This window comes from Stegastes partitus, unplaced genomic scaffold (genome assembly GCF_000690725.1).
Source record: "Stegastes partitus isolate 25-593 unplaced genomic scaffold, Stegastes_partitus-1.0.2 Scaffold1645, whole genome shotgun sequence".
Classification (NCBI taxonomy): Eukaryota; Metazoa; Chordata; class Actinopteri; family Pomacentridae; genus Stegastes; species Stegastes partitus.
Window position 1 is genome coordinate 36,160 of NW_007579376.1, and position 20,104 is coordinate 56,263.

At 41.0% G+C, this 20,104-nt stretch overlaps 1 protein-coding gene across 1 annotated transcript in view; it reads right to left on the reverse strand.

The window, feature by feature from the left end:
• rapgef5a (Rap guanine nucleotide exchange factor (GEF) 5a) overlaps positions 1 to 20,104 on the reverse strand; it is a 50,825-nt gene that overhangs the window by 20,499 nt on the left and 10,222 nt on the right. The window contains exons 2-9 of the mRNA XM_008301234.1: positions 19,736 to 19,786; positions 17,562 to 17,668; positions 16,912 to 17,033; positions 15,426 to 15,603; positions 8,088 to 8,169; positions 7,909 to 7,957; positions 7,708 to 7,781; positions 4,647 to 4,826 (exon numbers count right to left, since the gene is read on the reverse strand). Of these exons, the coding sequence (XP_008299456.1) occupies positions 4,647 to 4,826; positions 7,708 to 7,781; positions 7,909 to 7,957; positions 8,088 to 8,169; positions 15,426 to 15,603; positions 16,912 to 17,033; positions 17,562 to 17,668; positions 19,736 to 19,786 (843 nt within the window). The remainder of the gene's footprint in view (positions 1 to 4,646; positions 4,827 to 7,707; positions 7,782 to 7,908; positions 7,958 to 8,087; positions 8,170 to 15,425; positions 15,604 to 16,911; positions 17,034 to 17,561; positions 17,669 to 19,735; positions 19,787 to 20,104) is intronic.

A 20,104-nucleotide genomic window follows, 5' to 3' on the forward strand; every position in this document is an offset into this window, starting at 1 on the left:
TTATTTTAAAAATGTCCTACTGACTCTCATGCAGCTGCCACTCTCTCTGTGGGTCTTTTGTAGTCTTAAGCGATGTCCTGCTCATTGCACTAGCTGGTCACATGTCACAAGTAATAGCCTATTGACCCTAAAAATCAACGCTGTACGGTTTATGTTAATTAAACATGTATATCAATAATTCGGACAAAGTTTTGTGCTGGAGTTTGTGCTATGCTACATGCTGACACAAAGATTTTCATATTTACTTCATATTTCTATTGGTTTCACATATCGGTCCTCGGCCCCCTTGATTCCTAATAATCGGTGTTTGTATCAGTCCTGCAATAACCACATCAGTCAGCCCGCAACACAAAGATAAAATACCTACATCCTAAAGTGCATCACACTTAACTGATCTGATTTGACAAACTGTGTCAGTTTTCACTGCGTTACAACCGTCACCGCGAACCGTGCACGAACACACAGCCCCACTTGTGGTGAAAGTGTGCTTTTAAAGAATTATTATCAGTACTTAATGCAGCAACACAAAGATGCAAACAGCAGATAAGTTAAAGCACTGACAGCTGATGTAAAGAGATCTGACACAGCATGCCATTAATTACATCTTGGACTGGCACCAAGGCCGCACCCAGCAGCCAAGATGTGATGTCGAGATAACAAGTTTGGTGGCTAAGTGGTCTAAAGGGGACACGCCATTAGACCACGTCATCTGAGGTTCAAACGCAGACCAGGACCAGCTTTATCACAAAGTCCACCCCCTCCTCTATCTCTGCTGACCTTTCCCGTCTCTCAAAACTATCAGATATCTAATAAAGTGCCCCAGAATTACTGAGAAAAAGGAACGGGAAGCATTATGTAACACATTATAACTACTGTGAAAACAAAGGAGAAGAAAATGTTGTTCCCGATACAGTAACAAACTGTTGATCTTTCCGACAAGTCTCACAGTCTTTACACAGATGCCAAGAAAAACAACTTTGAGCCAAGAATGGAGGAAGCCAGTGTTACGACACACATACACACACACTCAAGATCAAAAAGCCTTCAAAAAATGCACCCAACTAACAACATTAACATTGTGTAGCTAATTATGCATACACACACATCACATACGTTCCCATGCAAACACAGAATTAATTGCAAACAGCGATTTGCAAGAACAACATTAATTTGGCCTTTAGAGGAACCTAAACCATGAAAATGGAAAAATATACAAAGAAGGCACTTGAACATTGTGGTGAGGAGGGGTCACATAGTTATGCAACAGAAACAGAGCGAGAGAACGAGTAAAAAAAACGAGATGAAAGGCAAGAGACTGGGAAGGAAAGTGAGAGACACGGAGGAGGAGTGAGAAATACAAGAAGAAGCGACTGATAAAAACACATTTGAATCCAACGATAAGCTTTATCCACACTTTTCAAATGTTCCTAAACATGAGTAGACAGTGAATAAATAAACTGAAGTTGGGTATGTTGCATCAAGTAGTTTAGAGAGTCTTTTTTTTTCTCATCGTTGCTTGTTCTCAGCTAACAGGTGTGTCAGGCAGTTTCCTCTAGTTTCTGTCATCCCTTCCTTCAATTCAGCCATCTGCATTACCAGCTTTCCTCCCTTCGCTCAGCTCTTCTGTTTCCCCTCTTTCTGTCTCTGTTTGAGTGGTCGTACTTCATGCTCTGGAGGTTTGAGATTTTGGAGCAGAGAAAAGACTTTCTGCACTCGTCATGGGTCAAACCTCACACACACAAAATTAAAGACCTCAACTTGTGGGTGAAAAACGAGAAGTGAAGGATGCAGAATATATTCAGCTTCGCACAAGCTCACGATTTGTGTCCCAGAAAGGCTTTTCTTTTTACCCCCGTCACTCGCTCAGTCTCTTGTATTTCCTTCACATGCACACTCTGACATAATATTGTTCAGAGGAAAGGTGGGCCTCGTGGAAAGCCTAAAGGAAGCACTCTCTGTTCCTTTCCTCTTCCTACCAGTGTGTGTGTGTGTTGGTGTCTGTGCCGATAGTGACCAGGCCATATCTGTGTTGTGATAGCTCTGGGCCCCGATTCCTGGAAATAGTGGATAAGAATATGAAAACAATGTGGTTTTAGGTCAGCAGCGCACATGTGCAGCCATACATACACAGGGTGAAAATCACCAGAAAGTAATATGGGCTGCCCAAAATTCATGCGAGTGTGTCATGCATGCTGTGACCTGGTATAACCTCCTGTGTAGGCTGACCTGAGGTAAACCCTGATGGCTGAATTAAATGTAGAGGAGTACAAATGCAAGTCAGAAGTCGACTAGAAGGCAGAGAGGGACCCGATGCACTCGTCTGACAAGAGTTAGATTACTATGGAAACAGCCCACACTGGTTTGTCAGAGCTTATCTGTCATGGAAAAAAGGAAACTAAAAAAAAAAAGAGAGAGAAATATATCACCATGACAACCCAGTAAAAGGAGAATGGTCTCTGCGGTGAATCGAGCGTATTGCTTGGTTTTGGTTTTTGCTAAATCCTGCTGCCTATGACGGACAATGATTTGGCAAAAATAACGCTAATACCTGTTACAAATATCTGAACATTTGCAATGTGTTTCTGAAAAGCTGCATCCCTAAAGATAGATGTGGAAACAGATCACAGTGTACTTCCCATTCCTATTACTTAAGAGAAACTTTTAGATTACGAAAATCTAACAGGTGAATATAATACGATCAGAAGAATGGAACAGCAGGAAAGCCATTATCTTTGAAGGGTATTTTTAATAATTCATTGCTGCTGGTACATCTCTTGGCTGATATATTGTAAATGTGCCTCTTGTTCACATGTGCTTTTCGCTGCTCACGCTACGCTGACGCACAATAGAGCTGTCAGTGATCACAGTGATGATAATTCAGCACCTGGTGATTTCATGTCATACTTTCATTTTTTCAAGTACTCCGTAGTCAAGCAAAGAGTTTTTTGCCCTTTCTACCTTCTAACTGTATCACTCCACAATAAGTCTGAAATGTCGCTGTTTCACACAGCTTGTCAGACTTCTGCCAGTGATTGCTTCCCTCACTTCTCTTTAACAAGATTTTGGAGTGACAAAAGCCTTAAATTGAAATGATGTTTTGGAGAGAATCTGAGAAACGCAGCGTCTTTCATAGCCAGGATTCTAAAAAGCACTATGATTTTTATACACCTACCACAGACAACATACTTTCTTACTTTTGCGTATAATTTGTCTTCAGTTCATCCTTAAATATGTATGTTTGGAAACTTTATGATCTATACCAATACTTAAGCATTTAAAAAATAATGAGGAAAAAATGGTTCTTTATTCCTCTGTAAAAATCATTTGCTGCTGGTGCAATTGCATTTTAAGAAAGAAAACTACGCATATGAAAACTCACAAGTTTACACACTATACATAATGATTTAGCACCGAGTAAAATGTAGGTTTAGTGTTCACCATTGGGTCTAGGAAAGGTCTTGAAAGTTTCTACTCACATATAACTAAGACCATGCACAATTACTTTGAAAAAAACTTATTTTATACTATACAAGATATGTAAGATTTAAGTCAATCTAAATGTAGGTAAAGGGCTTAATAAATTAAAGGTTCAGTGAACAGTGAGCTGGTAAGAGTCTAGTTAAACCCTCTTTTTTGAAGCATACCTGCTGCAACAACGCTGCATAAATATTCTTCTCAAATTTCATATAGTGGTAAAGCTGCTGTCAAATACAGTGCATTTTTTAGTTTTTCATGTTTGCAAGGAATCAAAGTAAAATTATGCACATTCTGGAAAATCCCCAAAGGCTGGGCTTCAGTCAAACTCAACAAGCTCACAAACACACACGTCGTGATGCAGGGTGAAATCAGACTGCATTTACTTCGTTTCCTGCCCTCAGGTGTACTGTAGAGCAGGATTATACAGTACAACGCTTCACTAACACCCCGCTCATTATGAGCACACACTGACTCAGCCTGCCACAGTGCTGGCAGTGCATGAGCATACACATACAAACTCCCACAAATGATTATAAGCTCCAGCCAGCAAACTGACACAGACACACATGCACGCACACACACATACACACAAGTGAACACAGACACACACGCACAGTACTTGACAGACTGCAAAAAATGTATGAGCTCACATTGCACTAAGCCATTATTAACACCCACATTAGACGAACTGGAGAACTGGTGGGTTTTTTTTTATTTAAAGTGGTCTCAATGAAGCCAAGCTCTGTGCATCTGCAATGCTAACATTAGTGGGTTTGTGTATGTGGGTGCACAGATGCCTCCTCATGTACTCAGATGATTTAAAAAAGCAGTCACGCTGAAAATGTGCGAATGTGTGTGTCTATCCTTCAAACTGACAGAAACGCCAATCATGGTGGTCGTGATGCGGGTTTACTCATATGATCCCTCACTTGAGACCATGAGTAACTCAGACCTGAAGTGTGTGTGCGCTCAAAAGTGACGAAAGTAATGACAACATTTACCACATGACGTCCATTACTCTCTACTCACATTAACCATATAGCCACAACTCGCGCTGCAGATGACTTGCTAAGAGTTCACAGAGCAACCTCATCAGTCCTGAAGACACACTGCATGACATTAATAACATTTTGTGATATCAAAGCCACAACATTACACACTCTACTAACCGCCTGGTTCCTGTCAGGTAGACGATAGTTGTGGTTCTGCAGCAGCCGACAACCGTCCTTGGCGAGCCTCTGAACGGCCTCCAGGCCCAGCCGGGTGGTTAGCTCCTCGCGGCCGCACACGCTCCCCATCCCTCCGCCGCCGCTGCCACCGCTGTCCCGCAACGCACACACCCCGCCCAGCTGCAACACAGGAGGCATGAAGACATATCTCAACCCGCAGTCCCAAGACATGGCAGAAACACTCAAAGTTCGTTTGTGGAACCGAGCTCAATGTTCTTGTCCAAAAGAAGCCAGTTTGTGCATAATCCAGAAACATGCAGTGACAAGTTTTTTGAGTTGCTCCTTTATGTCCAATGTGAGGAGAATGAGAAGAAATAGTAATCCTGGGTCTCTCTATGTTATCTTGTTATCCCTGTTCTCCTTCATCATCTCTTATTCTTTCTGTGTGAAACAGCCAGACATTCCTTTTATCGGTTGCACTTGTCTCTTTGTCTCAGTCTGACTGCTATGTGTCAGACAATCTGGCGGAGAAATAGTGAGTGTGTGTGATTAGTAGTATAAGTGGGCGGGAGTGGGTGTCTGTGTGAGAGGAGAGTGTGTTAAGGGGTGTGTGTTGTGTCTCTCTGTCTCCTCCCCTTTAGAGTTGGGACGCAGAAAAGTGTTACCATCCCGGTAATTCAACTGAGGTAGATAAAAGGTCTGTGAATAGGAATATTTAACAGTGATGTCTTTAAAGGGAAAGAGATCCTCAAAGAGCCACACAATAGATTTCATTAAAAGAGCTGGAGGATATTGGAGAAACTAACGGCTTAGTGGTGGCATAGACCTGATGACAGAAAACATTAGTGTGTGTGAGTCCTCCCTAGAGTGCCGCTAGTATGATGGTTATCACCAGTGGCGGGTCGCCTGGTCTGTTTATTTTCCTTGGAAGAGAGAAGGAGGGATGTTTCATTTGGCTCACAGTTTAGTAACCCTTCCTGTGAGCTCAACTATCCCACGGTACCATGCTCTAGCAGAGGGCAACACACACACCCATGCAGAACATCACTCATTTTGTTTACTTGGAAACCCCCTCCCCAAGTGACAACTCTTATCTGGTAGAATAGCCACGTACACACACATACAGACATTATATCACAACCAGTGTCCCGTGCCCTTCACTGCTTCCTGCAAACCCCTTTTCTGCTTCCCAATCTGGACACAGAACACTCCAAGATAAACCTGTCTGTGTGTGCTCGCATTGTGTGGCTGTCTTCGTCTATCTCCGCCTTATCTCCCATTGTATTCCTAATTTTTCTCTGATTCTTCTCATGTTTGAGCTCTATGATGAGACGCTAAAGAGTAACTAAAGGCAAATTAGACTCTTGTTTATTTTGGAGTTTGGACCTATCAACCTATCTGTCGTGATTTTTGGACCCACAGTGGTTATCAATCCTCCTCAAGGAGCTGCAGTATCAGTCTAATGTCCACTAAATCCAGCTGTGTTGAGTAGCAGGTGTAGCAATTTCCACAGCATTCATGACTGCAGCATCTCACTGGGATGTAATGGTCATGCTTGTAAATGTACATACATGCCTATATTAATTGGCAGCTGGCTTGAATCTAATTTTAATGATCCATCTCATCTGTTACTAACTTGTCTTAGTACATTAACAAGAAGGCTAGTTTAACCCTCTGAACCCCAAAACCGGTGAGCAGGTTTGAAAAGCTCAGTACATTTGAAAAACCGTCAAAGTCTCACCATTTATCTGAGCAAAAAACTGTAAAATTATTATTAAGTTTAAAATGATTCTTGAACTTATGTGTGACTATCAGTTTTGTCAGGAAAACAAACCAAATATAGGATTAAGATTGTGACATTTCACAAAATTACTCGAGGGGAATCCACAGTAGAGCAATGACTGAGCTGTGGTTCAACCCAAATGTGTTGTAACTCAATCCAGTGGATAAAAAGGGTCATAAACGCATTACTGGAATCAGATACAAGTAAAAAAACAAAACATTTAAGCTTTTAAAATATATATTTCTGTCTAATCTTTGACTACTTCTTGTAAAGAAAACAGTAGTTGCATTACCTCAGGCCTCTAAAATGATCCTTATACTACAGCTGCACTCATAGATAAATTCAAGGCCTCACAGGAAGCCATTGCCTTGTATTGACGAATGACAACATGCAAATACAGTATGTATGCTACCATATGTGTAATTGTGTTCAAAAGATTCTCTGCTGTCCCTGTCTCTCCTAATGTCTCTGGTGTCATCAGAGAATGAATAATTGATAGACATAAAGAGGTTTTGACTGTACAGAGATGGGATGAGAAAGCAAACAGACCTGCCTCTGCACAGCGTTCTGACCCCATTTTCTACATTCAGCCGTGTGTGTGTACCTCCACATACATACAACCTGCACTCAGTGACCTTTAGAAGAGAGCAAGGTAGTCAGAAGAAGACAACTATCATCTGTTTCTCTGGATGATGCCATTAATTTGTGTTTGGGTCGAGCGAGTTAAAACTGAATTAAGCGGTGTCGGCCAAATTGTATTCTTGGTGAAACAGCTTAAAAGAGTATTTACTGTGTTCAATTAAGACACTCCTCCTCATAATACTGCAACAAGAAAGCACACTCCGGAGCAACATGGACAAACAGCATCCAGTTTTTTTCAGCCTTAAAGTACTTAAAATGACACAAGATGGTGCATTACACAGCTAAAAGGCTGCTGCTGATTAAAAAATAGCATCTGCTATTAGTGTTTTGCTTTAAGAGAGATCTTTTTGATTAGTGTTCCTCTCTCCAAAGACATTAGAACAAAATATAAGCGTTATTTAATAAAAGGATTGCTCTGTTCGTAAAAAAAAAAACATTCAGTTATGAGGAGTACTTCCATCATTAGCTGGAATGGCTTCGCTAATTTTGTTGTAGGACTACATCAAGGCAAGTATAAATAATTAACTGGACTCCGTAGGCAGATAGTGAAACTTAATTGATGGATTGGGAGTGGGGGGGGTGAAGAAAATTGATTCCTACAGTGTGTGTCTGTCTGTCTATCTCTGCGAGTATTACCGGACTGCTCTCCTCACTGGGCGTACAAGGCTCCTGATGGCTCGTCTCCGTGGTCTCAGAGTCCTGCTCTGACACTGCAACCAAACAGCAACACATTACAGCCTTTCTCTCTTATTGTGGCAAAGCAAAACACTTAAACAAAAACACACCAGAAAAGCTTCACAAGAAAACACACACACTCAGAACTGTAGGATTACTTACAAGCTTTGCGAGTCTTCCGGGCGAGAGCGGCCGCCAGCTCACTTTGTACCTAATTTTATGCACAAAAATAAAAAAACGTAAATGACTAAATAAAACATACTGTGATTTCCAGTGTGTCTGCTTTAGCACTTATCTCATTAGACTATATTGTACTCTCAGATTCAGATGCACACACTGACCGTAGAAGTGAGTCTCTCGAGAGCTTTCATCTGAAGGATCTCACTGCAGATGTCCCTGTTGCCTTCAGAGTCTTCCTCTGACCTTGAAGAAACAGACAGCTTTATTTGCAGCATTACTTTAATCAAACACTTCACGGAGATAAAAGTTCCCTGCAGAGCTGTGCTCCTCTCTACACTGCCCCCTGGTACAGTAAGAACAGAACTACAGCTACACATCCAAATCTCACCCGGATATTCTTACACACTGACCTTTGCATTTTTGTCACCAATATGACACTTGAATTCCTTTTTACTAAATTGCAGTCACTTTTCTATACCCGCACTTTCCCATTTAGTAAATTCAATAAACTATTGGGAGTCTTGCTTGGATGTGATGGAACCTTAACATGGTGCTCATGAAAAGGTGGCACATCAACAACAATAGTCTCTTAGACATCAACAGAGAGACAAAAGAGGAAATGATGCAAAACAGAGAGAAATATTTGCCTAAGTGGGAAGTTTAGTGTCCATCTATGCTGAAGTTGTAAACCTTTTCACTCCTACTGCTTACCCTTGAAGTGTATATGTATACTGTTTGTAGTTATTTTGTTTTTAAATTATGTGTTTAAATGTTTCAATAAACCATCCATCCATTATCTATATACCACTTAATCCTAACTAGGATCGCAGGGGGGCCTGGAGTCTATCCCAGCTGACTTAGGGTGAAGGCAGGGGACATCCAGTCTATCACAGGGCTACACTTAGAGACAGACAACCAAGCACACTCACATTCACACCTACGGACAATTCAGAATCACCAGTTAACCTCAACTGACAGTCTGTCTTTGGACAGACTGGCGACCTGTCCAGGGTGTCCCCTGCCTTTGCCCTAAGTCGACTGGAATAGGCTCCAGCCCCCCCGCGACCCTAGTGAGGATTAAGCGGTGTATAGATAATGGATGGTTGGATGTTTTTGGACTGTGTGGGAGGAGCCGGAGAACCCGGAGAGAACCCACGCTGCACGGGGAGAACATGCAAACTTCTCGCAGAAAGATCCTGGGTGTCCTCACCGGGACATGAACCAGTGACCTTCTTGCTGCGAGGCAACGGTGCTAACCACCGAACCACCCTGTAGCCCTGTTTCAATAATAATACTAATAAACACAATAAGCTCTAAAGGAACAGCTCGGTTAAAATATGCCAAGCTTTAAAATGCTAAATATTACCTGCTTTAATGTCAGCACCTGCTGTTTTTCTCTAATTTACATTATTGTAAATCAAATGTTTCTGTGCACTGTGATCAGGCAAAAGATGCTTTTCCAGGATGCAACTTTAGTTTTCAGGAATTAATGAAGGGCATTTTTTTTTTTTAACTAAATCTGACAATTTTACTAATTAGCTGAAAACAAAACCAGCACATCATTCATTACAAACATAATAAACATACAGTAGGTGAATATAATTTGGGTTGCGAATATTTTATATCCAGCAAAGTTGTGCCTGTTTGATTTTCCCTCCCATCTGTCTCTCTAGCTCTTCGCTGCTTACAGGCTTTGTATCAAGCATCTCTCTCAGCACCCTCCTTCTCCCTTTCATGTGGTTTCATGTAAAATAGCTCCCAGACACTCCCTTCTATTGATGTTAGAGACGCTCTGTGTGTGCGGCAATGCAGTGGCTGTGTGTACATGTGTTCAGAATGTATATAGATGTGTAACTCTTGTCAAGGTTTTTCTTTTTTTCTTTCTTTCCAAGCCTGAGTGCATCTGCGAATATATTTGTATTTGACTTCACTTGTGTGTGCTGTGTAAACAGGTGGCTGTTTTGGGGGTAAACTCTGCATTATTCCCACAGCAATAACACAAGGTTGTAGAGTTTGTCTTCAGTGGCGGCAGACTTCACCCGAGGGCCCTGCGTCTAATATGTTCTCTTATAAAACCACTGTTTGGATTGGTCTCCCACACACTGCCTCCCCCCCCTGCTGCACAACATACAACACACGTACACACACTCTCTCCCCCTCAAGCATGTGTGCACACACACATACACACACAGAGCCATTTGCATACAATTTGGATTTTATCAAGAGATCCCAGTAGTACTTGTAATAGTTGTAGAGGAAAGAAGACGAAGCACTGTGCGACTATGTGTGTATGTGCATGTACGCTGTAATCTGATAAGGGAATGATAGATGCAGGCGCGGGAGAGATGGCGATAACACATAGCCCTCAGCATGACACTTCAGCTATCAGCTCTGGCACAGACAGAGAGACAGAGGCAGGTAGACCATCAGATGCCTGCAGGGAATGTAAAAATGTGATATTTTTACTGTCAGTCTTATCCTACAGCGATAAAAAGCGATTTTGTTTTCCTGTTGGTATTTATGGTCAGAATGACTAATCTCTACTCTGCTTTAAAATCAAATGACTGACTCTCAAAATTCCAACAGAGCTGGTAGAACAACAGCAAATCACCAAGTTGCTGCTCAACAAATCAACATACAGACTCTATTCTAAGCCATCACGCTAAATTTGTTCTCATCAAGGTCATTAAGGCTTTTTCTTTAGTCAGCTGGTAATTTGGTGACTCACCATGAGCCTGAATGTACCAGAGCTGGAAGAGAGGCACAGTAGGAGGTGTGTCACCAATCATTAAGCAGCACATACCAGCATCGATAGAGGATTAACAGGCCTGGTGCCTGCTACTCCTCCTTGTTCAGACCACTGCGCATGTTGCACAGAGCAGTCGTGTCCCGTGATATTTTGTGATTTACCAGAACGCATCCTTGATACAAATTCCTTAAGTAAGAAAAGGCAAACCAACCACATATGCAAATCTGGATGTTGCTAGTCTGCGAAAGAATAAAAAGCTTGTGCCACAATGCAGAGAGTTTGATTTATGGAGGAGGAGGAGGATTCATTCTCTGTAAAAATGCGTGATTGCCTGGTTGGATTCCTCTGTAGCTAAAATACTGCCTCAATATTCAGCCGAGTCTGGCTTTTTGGCTTCCAGTGCATTTCTTTTGAAATAGAGAGGACGTGGATTGTCTACGACCAGAGCACTATGCAAAGCGTGCGTTCTCTCCTCCCAAGCTAAGGTGTCATATTTTAGCTCCTGGCAATTCTGCTTCTGCTGCACAATGCTGTATTACACTGTATTTCAAACAAAGGACAACTGACAACTCAATTGTTATTGACTGACTCACCTCCTACTACACCAAACAATAAAGAGTGTACATAGACAATGTGCTCTATACATATAATATTTAGTGGGAAAAACCAGGGTGTGCAATAAATTGTGCTTTTTCCTTATTGTTAGAGAGTAAAATGCTATCAGTACTATTCTACAACCATTTTAACTTGTGATATAAAGGCAGTCAACACAACATCATGTAACCAAATACACAGTAATAGCCTGCCAGAATATGTTCCTTTATGAAGCCAACACTGTGGACTGAGAGGCTCTTGTAGCGCATTGCTTCATAACAATTCATAATATTTAGTTTAAATCCTTAATTGTATTTGTTGCAGAGCTTATTGTATTGAATTACACTAAACTGTGAATGTGTTCATGACACTGTGCTTTGTATTTTCTGCATAAATGTAGTTAAGCTAGAAGGACTGGAATCGGTGTCTCAGTTTAGTGCACTTGACGTGGTGACATTCAGAACTAAACATTAGCTACAACATAATCAGCTCACACTTTGATAATGATAAACTTGACACATCATATAAACAAATCAAGTGACTTCTGCTGCAGTTGGCAGGACATCTTCTCACAGTTAAACTTTAATGCCTTCTCATTATACATTTCTTCTGAAAAGTATAATATACTCTACGCGAGTTTTGCTCCTACTCTAACGCGAGGCGATGTGAAAGACAGAGAATGAGACAGAGAAAGACGTTTGTTTTGGGGTTTTTTTTGCCAGTAGAGCTTGTTTGTTTGGAACTGTACTGAATTTAGATGAAGATAGCAACAAAGTGAGAAAAAAAATCTTGTATAACGTTTGACTCACTCAAGGTGCAATGACGCATGAAGCTGAATTGTGAAACCTGCTTCAAACTATGAGATTTCTTGTCTAGGAATTTTCAAAAAAAAAAACATCTAGATCTATACCAGCAAGTGTTGCAGTGAAAATTAACAATGAACTGCTAAACTTTACTGACAACAAACTGTCTGGTAGCAAATCTTCAGCCCCTTTCCAGACATGCGCTCCTGTCTGTTAATCTCACGCCAACTCAGCCTGTCTCAACCGGTCTAAATAGTAAAAGTTGCAACAGCAATTTTACTAGGTCAGACCTTGTAACATTTTGGAATCACTTTCATCGCAGCACAAGTCTAAACTGCATGCGTCACATTAACAGACAGGCACAAGGTTACCTCAAGGTGTATGGAGCGGTTTGGGGAAGGCTTTGTCCAAAAACTTTACAGAGAACAAAGACACAGCGTGCATGCCAAAATGACACATTTCTCATTTACTTTGCTCTACAATATCCCATCTATTAGGCTATACACTTAAATGGTATAAAAATAAATAATGGAAAGGAGTTGAAATTCAGGTTGCTGCTTCCAGATGCTTGTAGTGAAGTTTCCTCTGAGTTTACTAAATACCTGCAGCATCAAATAGCAGCAGGATGCATACATACATCTTCCAATTGTGCTGGTAACATTAATAACTACTTAAAATCATAAATTAACCCAAATACTGAGGCAGGATAGATCGGAATCCAGCAAAACAAAAAGCCGCACTGTTGCTTCAGGTGAGCTGTCTGTTGTGCACAGAAACACAGTTTAAAATCTCAGTTATCCATTTGTTTCATAGTGACTATTCTGTTGGTAAAGTAGTAGTTAGATGACTGCCACAAAGGGGCAGAGGTTTCAGTGATTAGATATGTCCTCAATAAACTAGGCTGCTATTTTTTGGGTAAGTTATTAAGCTTGCTTCTAGTTTAGATTTAGTATTTTAGTTTATTAGTGCATCACTATGCATTGTGCATCACTCATGGACTGTCCAACCACACGTAAATGAGGTCGTATGCGTACCGTGGCTCTGTTCATCACTGGTGTGTGTGTCTAAACAAAGCTGTGACAGAATGCTGTAATAGACGAATAAAGCCAGCAACGTTATTATATCTTAAGTCTAAAAAGGGCTTTATGGCTCAGACACAGAGCTCCTTTAAAACATGCTAGCAATACTGACATGAACTGAATAACAATGACTGAAAGTAGTAAACATTTTCTGCACATGATGCAGCTGAGGTATCCCATTAATTAAATTAGCAGCATGCTCTTCTTTGGCTTCACTGAAGCAGCAATCACTACATGGTGAGCTTAATAATCAGGCAATGTAGTCTTATGTGTATTGAGTCATCAGTATCTTTAATGCTTGCCTCATTAGATAAAACAACAGTGAGAGACGGGGAACCATAATTCATGAGGAGCAGTAGCACCTGGCTGCAGATTAGGTGATAAATTCATACAGTATGTTAACTAATGCATCAAGTTTCTTAGAAGCAGCTAGGTGAGAATTATCTGGTATTTTCCCACACCGCTGCAACTTTTCTCCTTTTCAGAGAAAGGCCAAGAAGGAGGGAGAGTGTGAGACGGAGGGAGAGAGAGAGAGAGAGAGAGAGAGAGGATGCCTGCAGAGAAATGGCGCGACAGTCAAAGAAGGACACGGAAAGCAGCAGAGCCAAAGCGACGGAGTGAGAATGCCGAACGCAAAATCTAATTTGTGTCTCATCTGTTAAAGTGAAACAACTTCACCTTTCGGGTGAACAGTCAAGCGAAATCCTACAAAATACTTGAACCCAAACACAGTTTTAAATACAAACTACATCTGTATGAATTCTTGGATAACAAGTATATTTGTAAAACTCACCAGGGATGAAAGGGGTCTCAAAAGAAAGTGCTTAGAAATGTGCTAAGACGTGGTTAATGGGTAAAATATCAATAAGCTTCCAATCATTTCTTTGCCAACTTGTGGAAACCCTCTGGTGAAGAGCTTCTGCGTGCACATGTCAACCGCTATGATATATATAATGTAAGTGATGCAGAACATATAAGTGTGTACAGTATGATACATTTACATTAGCAAGTATGACACTGGATTCCTCTCGCTGTCGTGTTCGCTCCCTGGTGTCTGTAAATACACCCGCTGAAGTAGACACGCTGAAGAATGTGTTGACGTGTGCTCTTGTTCCTTCACTCTCCATATATACTCTATTTTTCGTTAAACTCTTCCCCCCCGACTACATTGCTCTCACTTTCTCTCTGTCTCTGAGTGACAGATTGAGTTCAGTAGCAGCCTCAGCAGGAACCCCGCACACAGGAGCAGCAAAGCAGGGAACTCTGGCTGACACCACTCTGCGTGTTCGCGTGTGCATGTGTGAGTGTGCGTCAGAGTCCGTCTCGCGTACGTGACAGATCGCATCATGTGACAGTTTTTGTGTATCCGAGTATTTCGTCTGTGGACGTGGAGGTGTGTGCGCCTGCAAATAAATGTGTCTCTCACGTAAGCAGATTGCGGATTTAAAACAACTGAATAGAGATTAAGTTCCTCGCTGGGATTTGAGGGAGATCTTAGACAGTGTGTGTGTATGTATGTTGCAAGCTCAGACATGTACTTGCAGAAGTGTACCACTTCCACCTAATCAAACCCAGTCACTTGTCCCTTTTCACAGTAAAATCATCAGACAGACAAATGACCTCAATCATAAATCTAAACTGGAAGCCTGTCACTTCAGCTTTGATATTTTACTAGAGCAATGAGCTGCCTCTTCAGGTCAGTGGAGATAATCTAGCGCCTCCAAACTGAGTCACATTCAACTATGATCAACATTTTGCAACAGTTTTTTGGCAGATATAATGACAGAAATCTAGTGACAACAGTGGAAACTTGTCATAAGTTATCATTGCAACAGATAAATACGACTAATAATCCGTCTATACATTCATGAATTAAGGCTGTCCCCTTTTGTTTTGAAATCCAATCTACCACTCAAACTTAAATATAAACTTACTAAAGAAAATGCATGAATGCAACAGCCTATGCTTCACGCTCCAGTAGGAGGCATTTAAAAACTGTAGCGGTGATCTCTGTTTTAATTCATTCCATACAAAAACTTAACCTCACCAGTTTTACAGTGTAACAGTTACATAGGATTAGGCTAAATGGCTTGCACTCATTTTAATTCATACTGAAAAAGTGCTCATATTCATTAGGTAAGTGACAGCCCGCCCACCCGCAAGCCTAAATTAAAAGCAATTATGATTTTTTTGTTTTTTTACATGAACTTTCTGATCGCACCTTGCATCCATCTTTCGGAGCATCTATGTAATCAGATCATTTTTAACACTTACGGGCTGTTGGCCCCACCTCCAGAGCGAAACTGGACGTATGGGGCGAGTTGTAGGAGGAGCTTAACAGCTTCTGGCCACTCCCCCTCATTGGAGCGAAAATCACAGGAGGCAGAGTCACACTCCTCGAAGCTAAACTGGTAGTAAGAGTTGGAGTCGGAAAACACCACCCGCTGGTCCACTAGAGGAGGAAGAGACAAACACAAAATAGTGAACTGTGAGGATCTGTATCTTCCTGTAAAGCACGTTGAATTGTCTAGCTGTTGAAATGTACAACGTATTAAACTGTTTGTAGTTCAAATGAATACAGTTAATTGAAGACTGATTGTTTCTCATTAACAATGCCGGATATCATTAATATACAGGTAACCCTAATGTCCCTACATTCAACTTACCAGGCACAATAAAAAAGCACAGCGTAAAACTGCCATCCAACTGACCATTTTAGAACTCAGCTGAAGAATTGCTCTCTTCTTTACCAAAGTATGTTGCGTTCTGGCATATTATTCCCCTGATACTCGTTCAAGTTTAAGGAAAAACAGGATGGTTATTGTTGCGCACAGACTACATTTTTGGAGCTACCTATATACCAGATATCTACTATGTTTCAGGGTTTTAAAAACAACCACGAGGAAGATGCGAAGAGTTGCTATTGGTCATGTTTTCAAATTGCCGTTTAAAGAAATACTGTTCCCAACGTGGTACATCACAAGGTCAAATATATTTTGTTTGGTTGAAAGTCCATTGGAGCCCACAAGGATTTCAGTCTGGACAAGCCCTGATATGAGTCAATGCCTGGAATGAATCCTTCTAATAAACACTGACAAAAAGAAATGAACACTTCTTAGTTCTAGTGAAAGAGCAGAGACACAGCGCCTACAATAAAACCTGGATCAACTCTGCATTAGTTATTGAGGATTAGCCAGACCGATGAACTGGGCAGGACTGTTCAACCTTTAAAGAAACAGCAACTGCATTTAAATGCTGTCTTTACAAAGGTGAATGATGTAAAACAATTTCTACATTATTTTTCATACCTAAGCACTGTCAGTGTGCTGTTTTTAGCTTAACAGGCTCTCAGACTGTTTAGTGAGTAGTAAATTGTTGTTGACATGGTTTTAGATGAATAATGGAGGAGGATGTTTTGGGCAGAATATATACTGAGGGGATGGTCTTGGACACACAGTCTGCTGATTCCCACTTTCAGTGTACTTTTACTTCATGGTAAATTAACCTCGGAAAGGTAATGTCAATATCTTTGCTAGACAAGATCTCGGTTAAGATCAGGTTCATGTGCTGAGCAGGTGAATGAGGCAGTAAATGGACCTCTGTCCTGTTGGAAATTACTTAGCGAATTGCTCGTATCTTTAGAGAAGTGTAGATTGTTGCTGATGTCGCTGGAAGGTAACTATAAATTTTGAAGCACGGTCCAAACTCAGGGCATGTGTGTGTGTGTGTGTGTGTGTGTGTGTAAGTGTGTGTGTTTTACCAGACAGCAGGACTCCCAGCTCCAGCAGCACCTGCCAGACACGCACAGCAGTAGTCCGACAGCGCACGTACACACACTGTTCACACAGCCACTGCACCAGCTCCACTCCCACATAGCTCCGCCTGTTAAAATACACACACACACACACATTTTCAGCACACAAGTGTAGCCACACAGCGTCATAATGCACATTCACATACACACTTCTTTCCCTGGCACAAAGCTTGTCTTTTTTATTTAATCAATATCCATTGATTATTCATTAGTTCTCTGTAAGCCTTTTCCTCTGGAACACTGAATACTTTCCGTCTGCTTTCCCCCAGGATAAACTCCTCGTGCGTGTGTGTGGTGTGCGCTTGTGTGTATGTGTGTGCAGAGACGGATAAGAGTATCTATTTATATTTGCGTCCAGATGGTTTTTGCATGCATCTGGATGTACTGTACGTACAGTATACTGCATTAAAGTGCATGTATTCCCAGACCATCTTGTGCTCCGCTAGATAACATCTACGTCCCACTTTGTTCGTCTTGCTACGTAAACAGCTCGACTGGCCAATCGGGACGGGGCTGGTGAGTCAGTGTATATGCTTCACTGGACTTATCGATTCATCCCTGCACACGGACACACAAACGGACAGAAACAAGTGTACCGTATGATTCTGGCCAGGTGTATCTTGTCTTTAGCTGGATATGGTCCGTGAGAGAGGAAGGCATTCCTCACTGCCCGACCGGCACATGGAAAACTCTGGGAGCAAGACTGAAACACACAAACATATAAAAATTTGTTACTGCTGATTTTAAAACCACAGCGCTACAAAAAAAAAAGAGTATAAATGCGACTAAAATCTGATCTCAGTAGTGGTTCTGGTATGAGTGTAAGACTGTAGAGAGCTAATGTGGCTACATGCCACTGTCATTGACCGACTCACAAGGACAGCTCGATTTCTCTCCCCCTGAGGAATGAAACATTGACTGTGTCTATGCGCTCTGCAATAATCCTGCTATTGACGCTATCGTAAATAAGACCGTATTTCAATTAAGCTGTTTACACGGGCTGCTTGTTTGGTTCTATTAATATTTTCCTTTACGTGCAATAGAGCAGAGTCCACTTAATAGCCGATGAGGCTCTACTCACATTATACATTAGACACTCTCTTCAAACTCATATCTTTTCGTCTGTAGTGCAGATTTCGGCTGCTATATATATATATATATATATGTTTGTTTTTTACACACAAGGTGAAGCATGTGTAAGCTGAACAGTCTCACATATAAATTAGATTCTTAAAAACCTCTGGTGATTTTCTATATTTTACTTCTTGTTCACAAATTCAGTGAAAGGACTAAAAACCAACCAATGAATCAACAACAAGGTATCTTCTGCCTGATGTGGCTCCTTTGTGCCACAAAGCTCCATTGCTGTCCAAAAACTCTTAAAAATACTGGTACAGTTTGGGATGTTTTTATACATGAAAAATATGGACTCTATAGCTTACTTATAAATAGTTCCACAGATTAGTAATGGAGATAATTTTAACAGTCAAAGGTCGCTGCACATGCTCAGACAGACATGGTTCTGTTTACACTTGTTGGGTCACTAATCACAACCTGCTGATTTTCTGTTTTTCTTAAGGAAATCCCAGCACTGAGATACTGCTTAGTTATCGTCCATCAGAACACAGCAGTCTATGTGTGCCTCAGTACTTGACATGCACACAATTTAAATTCCTCTTGAGACTTGGGCTCTCTAACCTTAGAACAGAATTACTCGTCATTATTGGGTCAGCAGGGTGATGCCATCAATGTCTTCAAACAAAGAGTCTGTGTTCAACCAGCCTCATAAAAACAGCCCTCAAATTTGACTTCACACAGTGTGGCCTGCCTTGATAGGCATTTTCTTCTTAAGTGTGTTGCCAATAAAACAAAATTACCTGGTCGGCAACTGGATCAAAGCTTGAATAAACAAAAACAGAGGATTTACGACTTTACCCCACGGAAACATGTGTTGCTTCAGATTTTCAAGCAGTTCTAAAAAAACTGTCAGGTGTCACATCGACTATTATCAACCAAAATGAGTCTCTGAGAACCAGTGGGCGGTGACAAATGCAGTAGCATAAACATGTTTAAGTTTAAAACTGTTAAATTACAAGAGTCATGAGATAGAAATCAGAACCAGTTTAAAACCAATCGTCACCATCAACCGAACAATTTTGCATGATTTATTGACTGCTCCAGTATTTCGCAGTTTTCAGTCAATATTTCCCAGACTTGTAGCCTGTAAACAAACTGAGGTTGTGAGATTGTATCTGGCTTAGCAGAGATCAAGTTAAGGCTCCTTTCCCCTAGCATCTCACTGCATATGTGCTCATGGTCAGGTGCGTAGTTCTGCGCTGCTTTTGGACAATGTTAGATATGGCCACTTCCATTGAGCCAAGATATAAAAGAGAATCTAATAAGATACAACCGATAAAAGAATCCAACAGTAAGGGACAAACTAAAGAGCATCTTTGTTTCTGATGTTGATTTCTTTACTTTTTGTTTCAATAGCTAAAGTCCTTGGTGCTGAAAATAAACTACTCATGTGAGATATTTAAGCCTTCAGGCCGTTTTGAGAATGCAGTACTCAAATACTTGCCAAACCACATTACAGTGATGCGTGACAAATTAAGAATCTCTTACTGTGTGTGCATAGTTGGTGAAACTAGCTTTGGAAAAAGCCCAAGGTAATATCACCACTGATATCATCTGTATTGGGGTTAAACAAACACACGCTCCACAGCAAAACCTGAGGGATGACATCACTTTTTGTGTGTGTGTGTGTTACCTTGTGTACTGCAGGTCCAGTGCTCGGTCCGGGGATTGTGTCAGGTGATTGCTGTTGAAACAAAAACACACAAAAGTCGTCAGAGCCAACACACACACAATGACACATAGAGTAAATACGCTGAACAAACATGACTCTGAGATGGGAAAGACCAGTTTTACCATTCAAAAAACATTAAGTTTTGCTTAAACTTACAGCAGTAAGAGCACAAACTTTCCAGTCACATTTAATGGTGTCATGTATGATTACATCTGTGACTGGGAAAGTGTCACCAAACCTAAAAAAAGATGGTCATTTATTTTTTATTAGAAAATATGATCTTTATCTGACCTAAACGGTTTATCAGTGATGTATAATCACCTTCATTCA